Below are 13,873 nucleotides of genomic sequence, written 5' to 3'. Positions count from 1 at the left end.
GGGTACATTTGGGCTTTTGCTTCTAAAAATTATACAAGTGTTGAAAAATGGTCGTTTCATAAGAGGTGTTTTAAATAAGAAGAATGCTTAAAAGTGACCTCAAGATTGTACCTCACATTGCACATCCTGATGTGATGTGAAATTGTGTAGGAACCATTATCTTTTCATCGAGATACAACTCAAAACAAAAAACATTTATGGTCCATACACACCTTCACTTCAGGGTGTGCGATATGAGAAACAACTTGTTTGAACAAATTAATAATTGAATGTTGCTGGAGTGACCTCCCATACAATTTCACTTCAAGGTGTGCGATGTGAGGTCCAGTCTTGAGTTGACGTCAGTATTATTCTTAATAATTATGTGAGATATTTTGATCATTCATTTAATAATTTTGAGAGCATTGTGGAGGACACTCTAATCATAACCGAACTAAATAAAGGTGTCATCATCCAAATCATTTCCAAGGCATTCTAAACATGTAGGAGTATCTCCAATAGGTAATAAACGAAAGAGAAAGTCGACGAAGATGATTTGGTCATGCCCACTGGGCATTGATTACGGTTCCAAATAGTACTTAAGGTGATCATGATTCATTTAGCCAATCTCAAATCTTCAAGATTCGGGCTTGTTGTAGTTGATTAATTTTCTTAAAACTAGTGAGACAAGACCATCTAGTTCTTGCAGCACTCCTGCCAAGTGATGTAGAGGTGTCTCCTTCGGGTACTTGATGATATTTCACTCGACTAACCCAAAATCAATCTTCTCCATTTGTGCTTAATAACTGTGCTTCAATGTGTCAACATGTTCACCAACTACCGATTCATTCTGAAACTTGAAAGTACATGGACTCATGGTAAACTAGCAAAACATAATAAGAACATAAATACAATTATAGAAACACATAATTTGAGGGGGGGAAGTTGTGATTTATTATCTTTATAACTTAAAAATCTATAGTCTCATCTGTACAATCCTCTAACCAACTTCAGTGCACAAAACATGGGATACAAAAAAAAAATAGAAATGCATACCCCAGGCGACATGCCGCACATGGATTATGGTCTGGCTTACTTGCATCAATTCTAGTCTTGACTTGCTTCTTTCACTTGCCAAGCCTTATATTGGACCATCTTGGTTCTGGTTAGCCTCCCCTGAATTGAGCATACATGGTGGTGTTTCCTTCAGACTTCAGTCGGATGAAGTGATGAGGACAGAATGAAGAATCACTGTATTGACCTACAGTTTTATCTCAAGCCTTCTGCAGTGAGCGCGAAGACACTCCATGTAGAAGTCTGACAAATCCCAAGAAACTAAGCTTGCCATCTGAGTGCCGTATCCAGTCTTGGAGAACTACATGAACAGGTACTGATGGGCTAAGCCCAAGTTCCTGATAAAACCAAATTATAACAAACATCAGCATTAAGAAAGATATGAAGTGTATATGATTGCTAATAAAATGTTTTTGGAAAATCAATTTCCAGGTAAAATGATTCCAAACAAATGGATTTCCAAAAAAAAATGTTGGTGTTCGATTGCACCTAAAAAGGAGTTGGATCTTAGTTGTGGGGAGCCTGGGTAACTGCGAGATAAAAACATTTGGGTTTTCCTGCCCTGATGAGAAAATCATTTTCAAGCAGTTGGGTCCTAGAATATTTTCCCACAAAAATGGGAAACCACTTTCTCAAAGAAAATGATTTACCCACCAAAAAGGGCAATATACACCTGCAAAATCGCATTTCCCTGCTGATTTTCAAGAGTGATTATGCAGACCCTAAGAAAACAAGAAAAATATAAGACCCAAATATTTGGGACTCTTGATGATTTTATTGAAATTGCTATACGTTCATAAAATGAAGGGAACATGGCACATACCGACGCAAGTTCCTCTATCATGATTGGCCTATTCCCATCCTTGTCAAAGAGCTCATATGCATGGCGTGCGTGCTGCTCCCAACTCTCCAATCCTTCCAGCTGATACACGCATATGGCAGCAGCACAAAATTCTTCAAAATTTAATTTTCTATATTGAAGAGAACTCACCTGCAAATTATATGTAACATTAAGCTTCTTCTTTCTTTATTACAATTTTCAAGCCCAAAAGAAAAACAAATTAAACAAAGAAGAGGTTACTGGGATCAGTAGTCCAGTACCATGGTAACGTAATCAAGAACCAATGAATCCTTCATCGCATCTGTAGAATTCTTCACCAGTGCCTGCCAATTTCAGTATCATTTAGAATTTGAAAAACATAAAGAGTAAAAAAAAAAAAAAAAAAAGGACGGGGTGGTGGGGACTTACCGTCTTAAAATTCTGCATAGAAATAAATCCACTTTTGTTTGGCCCTAATAATGTAAATTGCTCATGGAAATAAGCTAGCTGAGCCACTGTCAACGTCTTTGCAAGAGCCTGTCATAGCAAATGAACTTCTCCACATTTTTATTGATTTCAGGAAAATTTGAAGATTGCTATTTATTTAAAGAAATCAGGGATTCTATGTGCATGATGATATGATGCAGAATTGTTGACGATGTTAAAAGAACTTGAACAAGTCAGTAGAAATGTTCAATGGTGCATGTTGGAGGAATCATGAGGCATTTTCAGTGAAAATATATATAAAACTAAACTGATTATAATTAAAGAAAAATACACCACTTGAATTCTTGGATTATTTATAGTAAAATTCGCAACTCTTGTCCCCTATGATTTTTCTCCTTTCTATTTAGGTGGATCTGTCTTAAGTCATGTAAGAGGAGAGGAAGAAAAAAAAAGAACAAGTTGCCTAAACTAAGTTCCACATGGCCAAACATGTCTCGCAGGTCATCGAATGGATCCTTAAATCAAGAATACAGATGACCAGTATCTAGAGAAAGCCTAAGAATCCTGTTTAGATGACAAATATTTAAGGATTATAGAAGTATAACAGCAAAAAATATTTATTTTTTTATTTTTTTAAAAAGCAGCAGTTTTTAATTGATAGTGCGCAATTAATTTTATTCAATAGTGCACCTAGAAAATTTGGGGAAAATCTGAGATATTGTTGAAGTTAGGGAATCTACAAAAAAAAAAGAAGTGGAAATAAACTTATGTTACGATGCCCGATATGAATGTCTGAAACAGATATAGGTGTATGAGATAGTGCCTTTTTGGTTCAACAATGTGTTGTAGATAAACAAGGATCACTTTTTTAGCGAGGTACGGAATGTATGGTCAAATATGCAGTATGTTCCACCAGTATTTTCACTCATGTAACATACTGCTATTGATATGAAAAGAATCAAACAAATAGGGTTTCAACTCAATTCATATCTCTGTCTAGTTTCATTGTGTTACATTTAATCTAACAAAATAAATCAGAAGGTTTCAGAAGATTTATCCAATTTAAATTCAACAATTCGAAGGACACTAGTAATTAATCTGTTAAACAATCCATGACTTGAGAAAAAAGTCATTTTACTCTGAAACCAAATACATTACCCACAATGGAAGTAAACATGTTTGTAACAGATCCTGCTTCAAAAAGGTCTAAGCAATCTTCACAACGTAACAAAGAACTTCAGGGCATTATAGATATTCTTGGGTTGGGCGAATTATACAAAGAGAATCATATAACCATAGCAAGTAAAATTGAGTGTTTCTTATCACAACCTTCTTCATAGTAAGCTGAAACACGGACACTCCAACACATGTTCATAGAATGAGTGCAGCAAAGATGAGGACATTGAGGTGTTTAAGTGGAAAGACTAGGTAATACATCCAGGGAGATAAAATGAAGTAAAGTCAATTGAGTTGGGTTTATTTAAGCATGCACGACAAAGACAAATGACAACAACTACAAAGAGTACCTCGGTCCAAGTTTTGAGGGCTTTAAAAGGGTAAGAGAAGGCTAAAAATAAAGTATATTGAGATGTAAAAAATTATATGAAAGCTGATAAATGCATAAATTACTATTAATTACCCTCAATTTATGGTGATTAATTAATGTTAATTTGGTTAATATGACCTAATTAATTGAATTTTTAATTTTGTAGGTGTTGGAGGTTGAAAATGGGAGAAAAGGGCTACAGGTGGATTTTTGGTAAAAAAAAACATGCAAAGGGGTGGAGGAGCAATTATGGACAAGTTAAAGGAAAGGCTAAAGAAATTTTTTTTTTTAAATTCCAAAAAGTGAAAATCTCCACACATGATCTTTCGTACCACACAAAGCGTCTCCCTTTCTATTTTTTCTTATTTTAAAAGATCACGTACATCTTTCCCATATCTTTATTAATTTCTATTTCTCTCACTTTCCTTTACATGTTAAATTCTCTCACCTTCCCTACACCCCCTTCATTCTAGTTTATCATTAGTTTTTATTTTGTCTGTTCTCCCACCATTATTTATTTTCTCTAGACATCTCATTGTTCTTCTTCTTTCTCTCCAATCTTCCTCTAGTTTTCTCACTAAATTTCTTTTAATTTATTTTTCTAGGTTTTTTATTCAATAATTTTAATGAATTCGTCTATGGAAATTGTTGGCTAAAATTCTAACTAGGGCTAAAGGTGAAACTTGAAAATTGTAATTTTATTTTAAATCAATAATGGTGGATTAATTTCATATTTTCAGATTGATCTAAGCTGAGTTAAAAATTTTGGTTTGATTCCATATCTATAAATTCTTTTGATTTTTTTTTATTACCATCACATTGAATACTTGAAAATTTTCCTTGATTCATTATGGATAAATGTTACATTGATTGCTTACAGAATCCTTGTAGCATATGAATGTGCTACACATGGCAATCTTGGATTTTTCAAAATAATTTAGCAAATAAATTTCTTAGTTTAATTGATTTATATTCCGAATAGGGAGAATCATTTTTTGAAACTAACTGAGAGAAAAAAAAAAGTTAATTAAAAAATAAAATTTTAATTTTCAAATGGATCCCCAATGCCTTAGCGCTATTTAATTTCTATTTTTAGATCTTTTAATTTTTGTTCTATACAAAAGGGTGATAAAATCATATGTTTTCATAGTTTAAATGCATCTTCTTTCAACTCACACATGTTTTGTTTTAATTTTATACACAATCCTTGTGGATTGACCTCGGACTCCCGAGATTTTATTACTTCGCTATAACCCTACACTTGGGCTATTTAATCTACACTATTTTAGTGATAGCAAATGTACATGTTTCAATAGAAAGTACACCTCCAAATAAAGTTGATCAATGAATTCGACTTGATGCCAACTCCAAATAGTTGGTATAAGTCAAAAGTAATGAGTCATCTAAATCATTTTTTTTTTAAATAAAATGAGAAAGAAATATATGAAAAGTAAAAGAACACATGTGAACCCACCACAGGACAGGACTATAGAATAACATGATAAATATATGTAAATTTTAATATGAGAGACTATCAAATAACTATCATGGTGTTTAAAACTTTAATAAACACAACAGCTTTTAACATAGAAATTATTATTTTTAAATAATTAAATTATAGGATGTCATTCCCATGTGTGTAAGGATGTGTCTTGATGTGAGATGCATTTTTGTGACAATACGTGTTGCCAAAGCGAAAAACTTATTCTATCCTTTTTCAAAATATTTTACTCTCAGGCCTCTTAATTTAATCAGTGCACCATATTTTGCATATTGTATAAAGTTTTCATTACTCTAGAATACCTCTAGTAACCAAAGAGTAAACATAAAGAATTTGTTTTGAAGGCATATTGACATACCTGCAAAGCTGACTTCCGTAAAGAAGATGAGCATATATAAGCTTTTACAAACTTGTATACCGCAATATCCAAAGGAATCTTTGTATCTTTATGATTGGACAGCCAAGGATGAGCTGAACACAGAAATCAGGCTATAAACATTAGGACTTTTGAATCTCGAGATGGGTACTTAGCAGGCCATATACAGAGTTAAAATAACTTACTGAGAGCCTGAGCAGCGGTCAGTCTCTTACGGTAATCCTTGTTCAATAAACCCTTGACGAAATGTCTTGCATCAGATGACAAAGAAGGCCAAGGGTCTTCTTCGAAATTGGGGTCCGCCTTCAAGACAGCTCGGAAAATGCCCGATTCTGTCCGTGCCCAAAAGGGGCGGCTTCCACACAGAAGAATATATGCAATCACACCTATACTCCACATATCAGCCTCGGTGCCATACGACCTATGCAGAACTTCTGGAGCAACATAATATGCACTTCCTACAATATCATTTAACCGAGCATCTGCAAGTCTCCCAAGAGACAAGATGTTAACTCACAAGTTTGTAAAAAAGAATAAAGCTCAAGTAGTCAAGTGTTAGATCTAACCTGGCTTTACAAAATCAGACAATCCAAAATCAATGGCTTTCAACGGAGACTCCTCATCCTTAGAACTAAAAAGGAAATTCTGAAGCAGAAAACAATCCATCAAAACAAAAAACAATGACAAAAATCAAAGTTAAAAATGAGGTACAGTTTGGTAGAGTAGGGGCATCATCATCCAAGTATGTCAACCCACTAAAGAGAGATCAAATAGTCCATTTTTTATCAAGCCACGTAAAAATGTTTCACAATCAGACAAATGGAAGAAAGGGATCCAAAAGATGAAAAAACATACATAAGAAGAAAGCTTAGTCATAACTTTAAGCAGGTGCTATTTCGGAGTTCTGTCATGTTCAAGAAAGATTAACAATAGGGATCTCATGTTCAGAAGTTTCTAATACTCTTTTAGGCCTGTTAGAACTCTAGTTTCTCCATAAATAAGAGCAACATAAACCTAATGTACACAGTTGATAAGTAAGATGGGGGGCTCCACTAGTGGCAGTGGCATGCCGTACAAACAATACTATTGAAACAATATATCATAATTTGTCAGTTACCAAATATATCATAATTTGTGCAACGATGATGAGAATAGTTTAGACTCAACAAAGTTCACTAGAAACCTACAGGAGGAAAGGAAATCTTCTAAGGTACCATTAACAATCCATACCATTAATGAATTCAAAGAATGTGCGGGTTCTCACCAAAAAGGAAGATTATTTGTTTTTAAGCATCCACCTAAAGAACACCGAATTTTGGTTTGGGGAATTAAGTTTTAGTTAGGCACCTCTGGCTTGAGATCACGGTGAACCACACCTTGGAGATGACAGATGGCGACAACCCTCAGAATTTGGACCATGACGGCCTTGGCATCTTCTTCTGAATATTTTCCTCCCCTAAATCATGAAAATATGTTATCACCTGTCCATATGGGTATAGAAATCGCCAGCTTGTCAAACATGTACTAAAGCAAAGTACCTTGAGAGTATCCTATCTAAAAGTTCACCTCCTTTGCATAACCTGAAGAGAACAAGAATTATAACCAGTAAGCTCCGAAACCAAGTTTTTTTAAAAAGCTCCTGACTTCATGGCTATATATTATTGGAACCCTCACAATTCTTTGGAAGACAAGAAATGTACTACGGGAATTCAAAATATATATAAAATGATTATGACCATCTAAATGAGCCAATTGAGCCATAAAAGGTTCCCTGGGTGGGATCCAACGAAAGGGGTATACGTCTTTGGGGAAAATTTGGGAAAGTTGGTTGTAAATCAGTTGAATTATCTTAGCATCCACTTCCCCAGTGTTCCAACACAATTTCATAAAGTATTTGCTTTGACTTTGCCAAATCAGTGCCAAGTTGGCATCAATTTGTGTCAATCCCATCATCAAATGAAACATAATTAGCATCAAAAGAAAAAGAGTTGGAGCAATCTAAACTTACTCCATAACTATATACACATTTTCATCATCTTCGTAGGCATCGTAGAACTGCACTAGGTTCTTATGCCCAGGTAGAGCACGCAATATGTTCACTTCTCTTCTTACATCCTCGATAGCTATGGTTGTGGTCATCTGTCAAAATATTATCTATTTTATGAGAACAAATCAAAGACTGTTTGGCATGGGTTACTCCCCCGAAAAACAATTAATACATTTGCAAGTATGTTAACCATTCTTGCTATTACATATTTAAGGTTGCTAGTTATGAGGTATGAGAAACTGATTTTCAGCAAATGGAACTCCCTGCACTCTAGATGTTTTAATTTTCCAGCCTAAGAACTTAAAAACGGGATCACCATACTCTAACTTACAAAAGAAGGAACTTGAACAATTGTGACATGTTAGGAGTGTCCAAGGAAATTAACAGTATCCACCATAGTGTTAAGTTTTGAAAATTTTCCACTAAATATACCTAAGTATTTCCATTTTCACTAGATCCGACATGAAATTAAATAGATAATTTCTTTTTGTATATATTTTGGTAGAAATCACAATTCATTTCATGAAACATATTGGCGAATGGCGAATTCCAACTGAAATAATCAAATTTTAGGTATAAGACCACAAGATTTCAGGAGAAATATTTCGAACAACAGTAAACTACAACCAAAATATTCTAAAGATATTGATAAAATTTATAACAATAACTAACTTACAAATTTCTTGTAAATTACATGCATTAATGCTAATAATTGAAATATTACCAGCTAAAACCAGAATTAATTTTTTTGATATGTAAAGATAATTTCATTGAAAAACGGAGGTCGAGATGACCAACCAAAAATACAAAGGAAACCAAGACAACCTATTAAACCTAAGAGTTCACCTCCTCTAAATTCCTATTTACACCAAAAAAACAGCAACACTAAGATCTGCAGCACAATATCTTGAACCTCTCTCCTTGTCATCAAATACGCGACTCTTCCTTTCCTTCCAAATGATCCAACAAACCGCGAGAGGAAGAAGATATCAATAGCATGTTATTTTGGTGTATTATAAGCATATTAATACATTCATATAACCACTCAAATACAATCATCCATGCTCTAATTAGTTCGATATGCCAGTAACTTATCTAGGGTAAAGATACGTGGACTCATGAAAAAATGATTCATATAAAATCACACAATCCCGACCATTCAAACTCAAAATCCAACAAGCAGATAAATTCTACATGGAATATCCCATTAGTACCTGGAATGTCTCGATTGTTGAATTTTCTGTTCTAATGGCCGAAATTGCATTTTTTTTTTTTTTTTATTTGAGTCATTTTTCATGAGTTTACAGATCCCAACCCTTTACATGTAAAAAGAATAAAAATATAATAATGTGTAAATCCGGTATTTAATAGTGTATTCATTAAGCGAGTGTTTTACATATTAAGGTGTATGTAGCTAATATGACATAATGATTTTCATGTAGAATATGTTATTGTTAACTCTTGGCTCTCTAACACTTTCATGTATGTGTAATGCAATGTTGTTGATCTTCATTGTCACACTTAATATGCTTGTCTATTGTATTTTTATCACTCATAAATGCTTTTTAATGTTTGTCTATTTTTCCTAAAGATTCAAAAAAAAATTCTCAATATTTTCAGCATTTCCATGAAAATTGTATTAATTTCCACAAATGTTTCCATTTCCCGGCTAGCCAAAATCGAAATTCAATATATTAGCATCCTCTAAGCTGATGCAACACAACCTAGATTTGTTCAATTCTAAGTTTGTTCCACTTTGGAAAAGATGATGGAAAGGTGAATTAGATAGTGATAAAGGTCAGAGAAAATTTATTGATTTTTTTTTAAATGGTTCCCAAAATCCCAATTGGCTATATGTTGAATGATTAAATACAAATTTTTGCAATTATGGTTAGCGATCTAAGTTTATAGGGTATAAGAAAGGGTTAAAGGTTGAGGTTTGTAGGTTAAGGATTAAGGATTAAGAAAATGGGTAAGGATTGAGAGAAAGGGGTTTCAAGAACCGAGGAAGAGAAAATAAAAGAAAATCAAGAAAAGAGAAATAAGATTAGAAGAGAAAAAGAAGGGACAAAAGGTTAGAACCTTGGAATCATACCAAGAATAATGGACAAATCACACCAAGAAACGTCATTGCAAGAAATTAATTCTTTATTCACCAGACTCTATGAAAGGAAAACGTGCAAAGCCAGTGGTAGCAACAAGAGGAGCTTAGTCAAGAGTACTTACTATAAAGGTAGCCTTAGCCCACACTTACATTTTTTCCACAAGAAGTGCGGTTTAGTCAAGTTAAGCCACAGCACATTTAATACAATCTCTATATAAAGAAAACCTAGTTTCTATAAAACTCAAACTCTTAAAATAGAAACCAACTAAAAAGAAACTTCCTAACCAAACTAGGACTCTTTATTCCACCATATGGTTCAGTTCGTACCAACCCAAAATAATTAAGTTTTCTATATAGAAACATTCTAAAATAGAAACTTTCCCGAAATAGTTATTTTCTCGAAAGAAAAACTACACAAAGTAGAAAAATTCCTAATTCAAAAAAAAAAAAACTTTCCTACTAATTAAAAATTCTTAATAATAAACTTCTAAAACAAATAAAGCTCAAAAAATCAAATAGGCCCATGATTAAGGCCCAATAACTAAAATAAAATAAAACTCAAAAACTAAAATATGGCCCAAATAGGTTAAGCCCATGAGCTCTAATGTCCCCATAATAAGCTCTACCCAGAAATTACAATGAACAGACCACCAAGCAAAAATATTTAAAATATGAATTACTAAATTTTGGAGTATGGATCCACTACAATCAGGAGTTGAGTGACATTAGCCAACTCCAAATCTTTTTTCCATGTGGAACACTCTCTCATGCCTACTAGCCCATGAACATCTAGCTTCCTTTTGTGCACCTAAATAACAAAAATCAGCTTGATTGGTAAATTCTACCCATTAGATTCAAGAATTTTGCATCACAAGCTTGTGCCCAACCACTGATCTGTTCATAAAGCTCATGCATAAAGATATTATCAGAACCAATGGTATCAAATCAAGCTGGTTTTGTGGATAGGTCCACCAAAGGGTAGGCCAAACATTAACGAACCAGTGAGCCTAAAGGAGTGATTCAACTTGCAGAAAAGGAGACGTAGAGTAGGGGTAACCTAACTCCTCGAGTAGAGGATCGACACTCAAAATTTGTTAGATTATACTAAATATAAAAGAAGTACTTGAAAGAGTTGGTTAACATTCATAACAGTCACAACTACATTCCTGTAATTTTAAATAAGACCCAGCAAAATGATCGTTAAAGTTGTCAAGTGTTTTTGACTCAATAGGTTCAATAAAAGGAAAATTTTAGGATCAATCAGCTTTCCTTTACAAATGTCTCTCCTCTATCAACAATACTTGAATTCAAATGAGGGATACACCCTGTATACTAAATGAAGTCTTCACCAAGAGGTTGTACCTTTTTTCAATTGATGGATACTTGTTGTACTTTTTTTATCGGTCGGTACTTGTTGTACTTGCACCTTTTTAAATTTACGTTTTCTTTTCAAATTTAAATAAATGCCCGTGGATTTTTATAAAATCACCAAAAAAATAAAATATTGAATTAAGTAGAAAGAACAAAACCATTTCTTCAATCCATCTATCAGTTTGTGCATGGAAATCCTAATATAAAATTACTGATTCACCATGGCAGAAAAGAATGTTTTGGGAAACAAATATTCAATAACTATTTGTGTACGCTTACAATTATATGCAGAATGCACTTATCATTAGGTCAGCAATACGATCTCTTCATCAACCCAAATATAGAATACACATATTAATTGTTTAAAATATTCAATGCCTAATCCAATAATCCACTTTCCCAGTCTCACATAGTGTGAGACTCCACACCCTTTTAAGGTCTTGAGACCCATCTCTCTGGCCCTGCAAACAAAAAATATTAACAAAGAGAGCCTCGCCAATCTTATGGAAGGCAATATTTCCTGAATTATGCACACACATAAGTGCAAAAGCGTCACATGCAAATATTTCTTATACAAAATATAAAGAACAAAATTCCAGATCAAAGTGACGAGAACAAGAAACAATAGTTGCAAAGAAACAGCAGTTTTAACTTTTAATAGAATGCACTTAATTGAAGTAAATAATACACATAAAAGCAGCTCCACTAAAAATTTAGAACATAACTTCCTAATCAGAATTTAATCAAATACATGGATAAAAAAAAACATCTAGAACAAAAAACAATTAAAAAAAATACCAATCAAAGTGATTTTAATGAGAATTTAAACAAATTACTTCCTGAAACACTACATTAGTTAGGATAACAAATGGAAGACCAAACGACCAATAATATAGAGAAAGAAAAATTGAACCTTTGATTTCGGAATAACCTTGACCGCCACCTCCTGCCCCTTCAAGTCCCCTTTCTTCACTTTTGCCGAACAAGTATACCCAAAATGCCCCCTCCCCACCTCTTCGCCAAGCTCATACTTGACTTCCAACTGCTTCGAATACCCGAAATTCTTATCTAACCCCCCTTCATACTCATTTCCTTCAGGAATTGAAGCTTCATTTGGCTTCACCAGGCCATGCCTGCGAGCAAGAAATGCCTTGATGTGCTTCGCAGGCGAAGGAGGCGGGAACACTCGTTTGAAGATGCGAAGAGGGGTCGAACTCACACTCGAGTTCGCGGGAGAGTTCTTGAAACCGCTTGGAAGTGGACTGGGGCTGGGGCTGTAAAAGGGGAATTTTGAAGCTTTAGTGGTTTCCGAATTCTCCGTGGGTTCAACATCACCCGGAATTATAGGGTTTTCTGATTGAGTTTTAGGGTTCTCGATTTGCTTTCCATGACAGATACCCATGGAATCAAAAACCCAATCAAGAAAACTCAGAATTTTTATTAGAAAAACAAATCAATAAGCTGAAGTTCTGAAATCTAAACAAATCTAAGAACAGAACAACTTCCCAATCTTTCAAACTGAGAACAGAAGATGAAGAGGAGAAAATACCAAGAAATTAAAAATCTACTTTAATTCCAATTTTACAGTAAAAAAGAAGAACTTGACGCCGAAAAATAAAATTAAACTAGCAGAAAGGGAAAAAAAATATCAACTTTACTCTTCAAACGAAAAGGCCAAAGATCAAAAGCCCATAAAAATTACAGATATAAGAAACAGATTCAAGAGAAAGAGAAGTCTAAATAGGATGGATTGGAAGTTTGGAACCCTAATTCAAGACAACCATTAAAAAAATACAAGATCAAAGAAAGAAAAAGAAGCCTCAAAGATGAGAAAAGATGCTTGACAGAGTCTGCAAGAAATGAAAAAGAAAGAACCGAACTACCCCTTTTGCTTTTTTTTTTTTTTTTTTTTTTTTTTCTGCTTTTTAAAGCTCTTTCGGGCATTTGAGGGTGAATTCTGACAGCCTGGCTTGCTCCTTTATCCCAAACAGAGATCTAAGAATCGAACCGGGTTTGGGAAATGGATGGGTAAAAACCGCTGATTTCGGGTTGACCTTTGAACCGACCAAAGCAACCGAAATATTTGTAAAATTGAACATATAGCTCAATGAGTCAGATCAGGTTCGGCTCCTAACAAAGTTAGAATCATAATAATTATATTTTTTTGGTTACGATTCTTATGATTTCAGATTCGATTTTAAAATAAATGTAATTGAAATCGTAAAAAATCACGAGTATCCCTCGATTCTGATTCTTAATAATTGAATGAAAAAAAATACTTTAAAATCATTAAAAAATATTCTTCCTACAAAATAACCTATTATATATAAAACCACAATTGAAACCCGGTTCAATTCAGTTGAATTGTTTATTAATGCATCCATATCCTACAAAATACCTTTCATTTAAGGTCATAAAAGAATAATACTCACTAAACCGGGGGTTCATTGGCTGAACCAATTTTATTAAAAGATTTGACCGAACATGTTCAAGTTATAGATCTAATTTTAAAATACTGAGAGCCGAACCAATTGGGTCGAACCTATTCAGACCATCAGTATGGTTTTTAAAACCATAATATTTATATTACAAAATGATTGGCATAAAA

General features: G+C 33.8%; 1 protein-coding gene across 1 annotated transcript; it reads right to left on the bottom strand.

The window, feature by feature from the left end:
* Nucleotides 1–909: 909 nt before the first annotated feature.
* LOC147385285 (CDPK-related kinase 1-like) lies at nt 910–13,173 on the bottom strand. The gene is made up of 11 exons (XM_086423661.1): nt 12,179–13,173; nt 7,752–7,882; nt 7,282–7,323; nt 7,091–7,199; nt 6,310–6,388; nt 5,929–6,225; nt 5,726–5,838; nt 2,303–2,410; nt 2,155–2,217; nt 1,877–2,044; nt 910–1,391 (listed from the first exon to the last, which is right to left on the bottom strand). Exons 1-11 carry the CDS (start codon nt 12,665–12,667, stop codon nt 1,254–1,256), a joined length of 1,737 nt encoding a protein of 578 aa, XP_086279787.1. The 5' UTR covers nt 12,668–13,173; the 3' UTR covers nt 910–1,253.
* Nucleotides 13,174–13,873: the final 700 nt, after the last annotated feature.

This window comes from Akebia trifoliata, chromosome 14 (genome assembly GCF_017979445.1).
Source record: "Akebia trifoliata isolate Shusen 1 chromosome 14, ASM1797944v1, whole genome shotgun sequence".
Taxonomy (NCBI): Eukaryota; Viridiplantae; Streptophyta; class Magnoliopsida; order Ranunculales; family Lardizabalaceae; genus Akebia; species Akebia trifoliata.
The sequence above is the reverse complement of the archived record's forward strand: the minus strand, read 5'-3'. Positions and strand labels throughout refer to the sequence as shown.

Coding starts and splice junctions, on each gene's coding strand:
- LOC147385285 (XM_086423661.1), bottom strand. CDS start 12,667: ATGGGTATCTGTCATGGAAAGCAAATCGAGAACCCTAAAACTCAATCA. Junction 7,200..7,281: donor TTAGATAGGATACTCTCAAG/GTACTTTGCTTT, acceptor TTCATGATTTAG/GGGAGGAAAATATTCAGAAG. Junction 1,392..1,876: donor TGATAGAGGAACTTGCGTCG/GTATGTGCCATG, acceptor TGGTTTTATCAG/GAACTTGGGCTTAGCCCATC.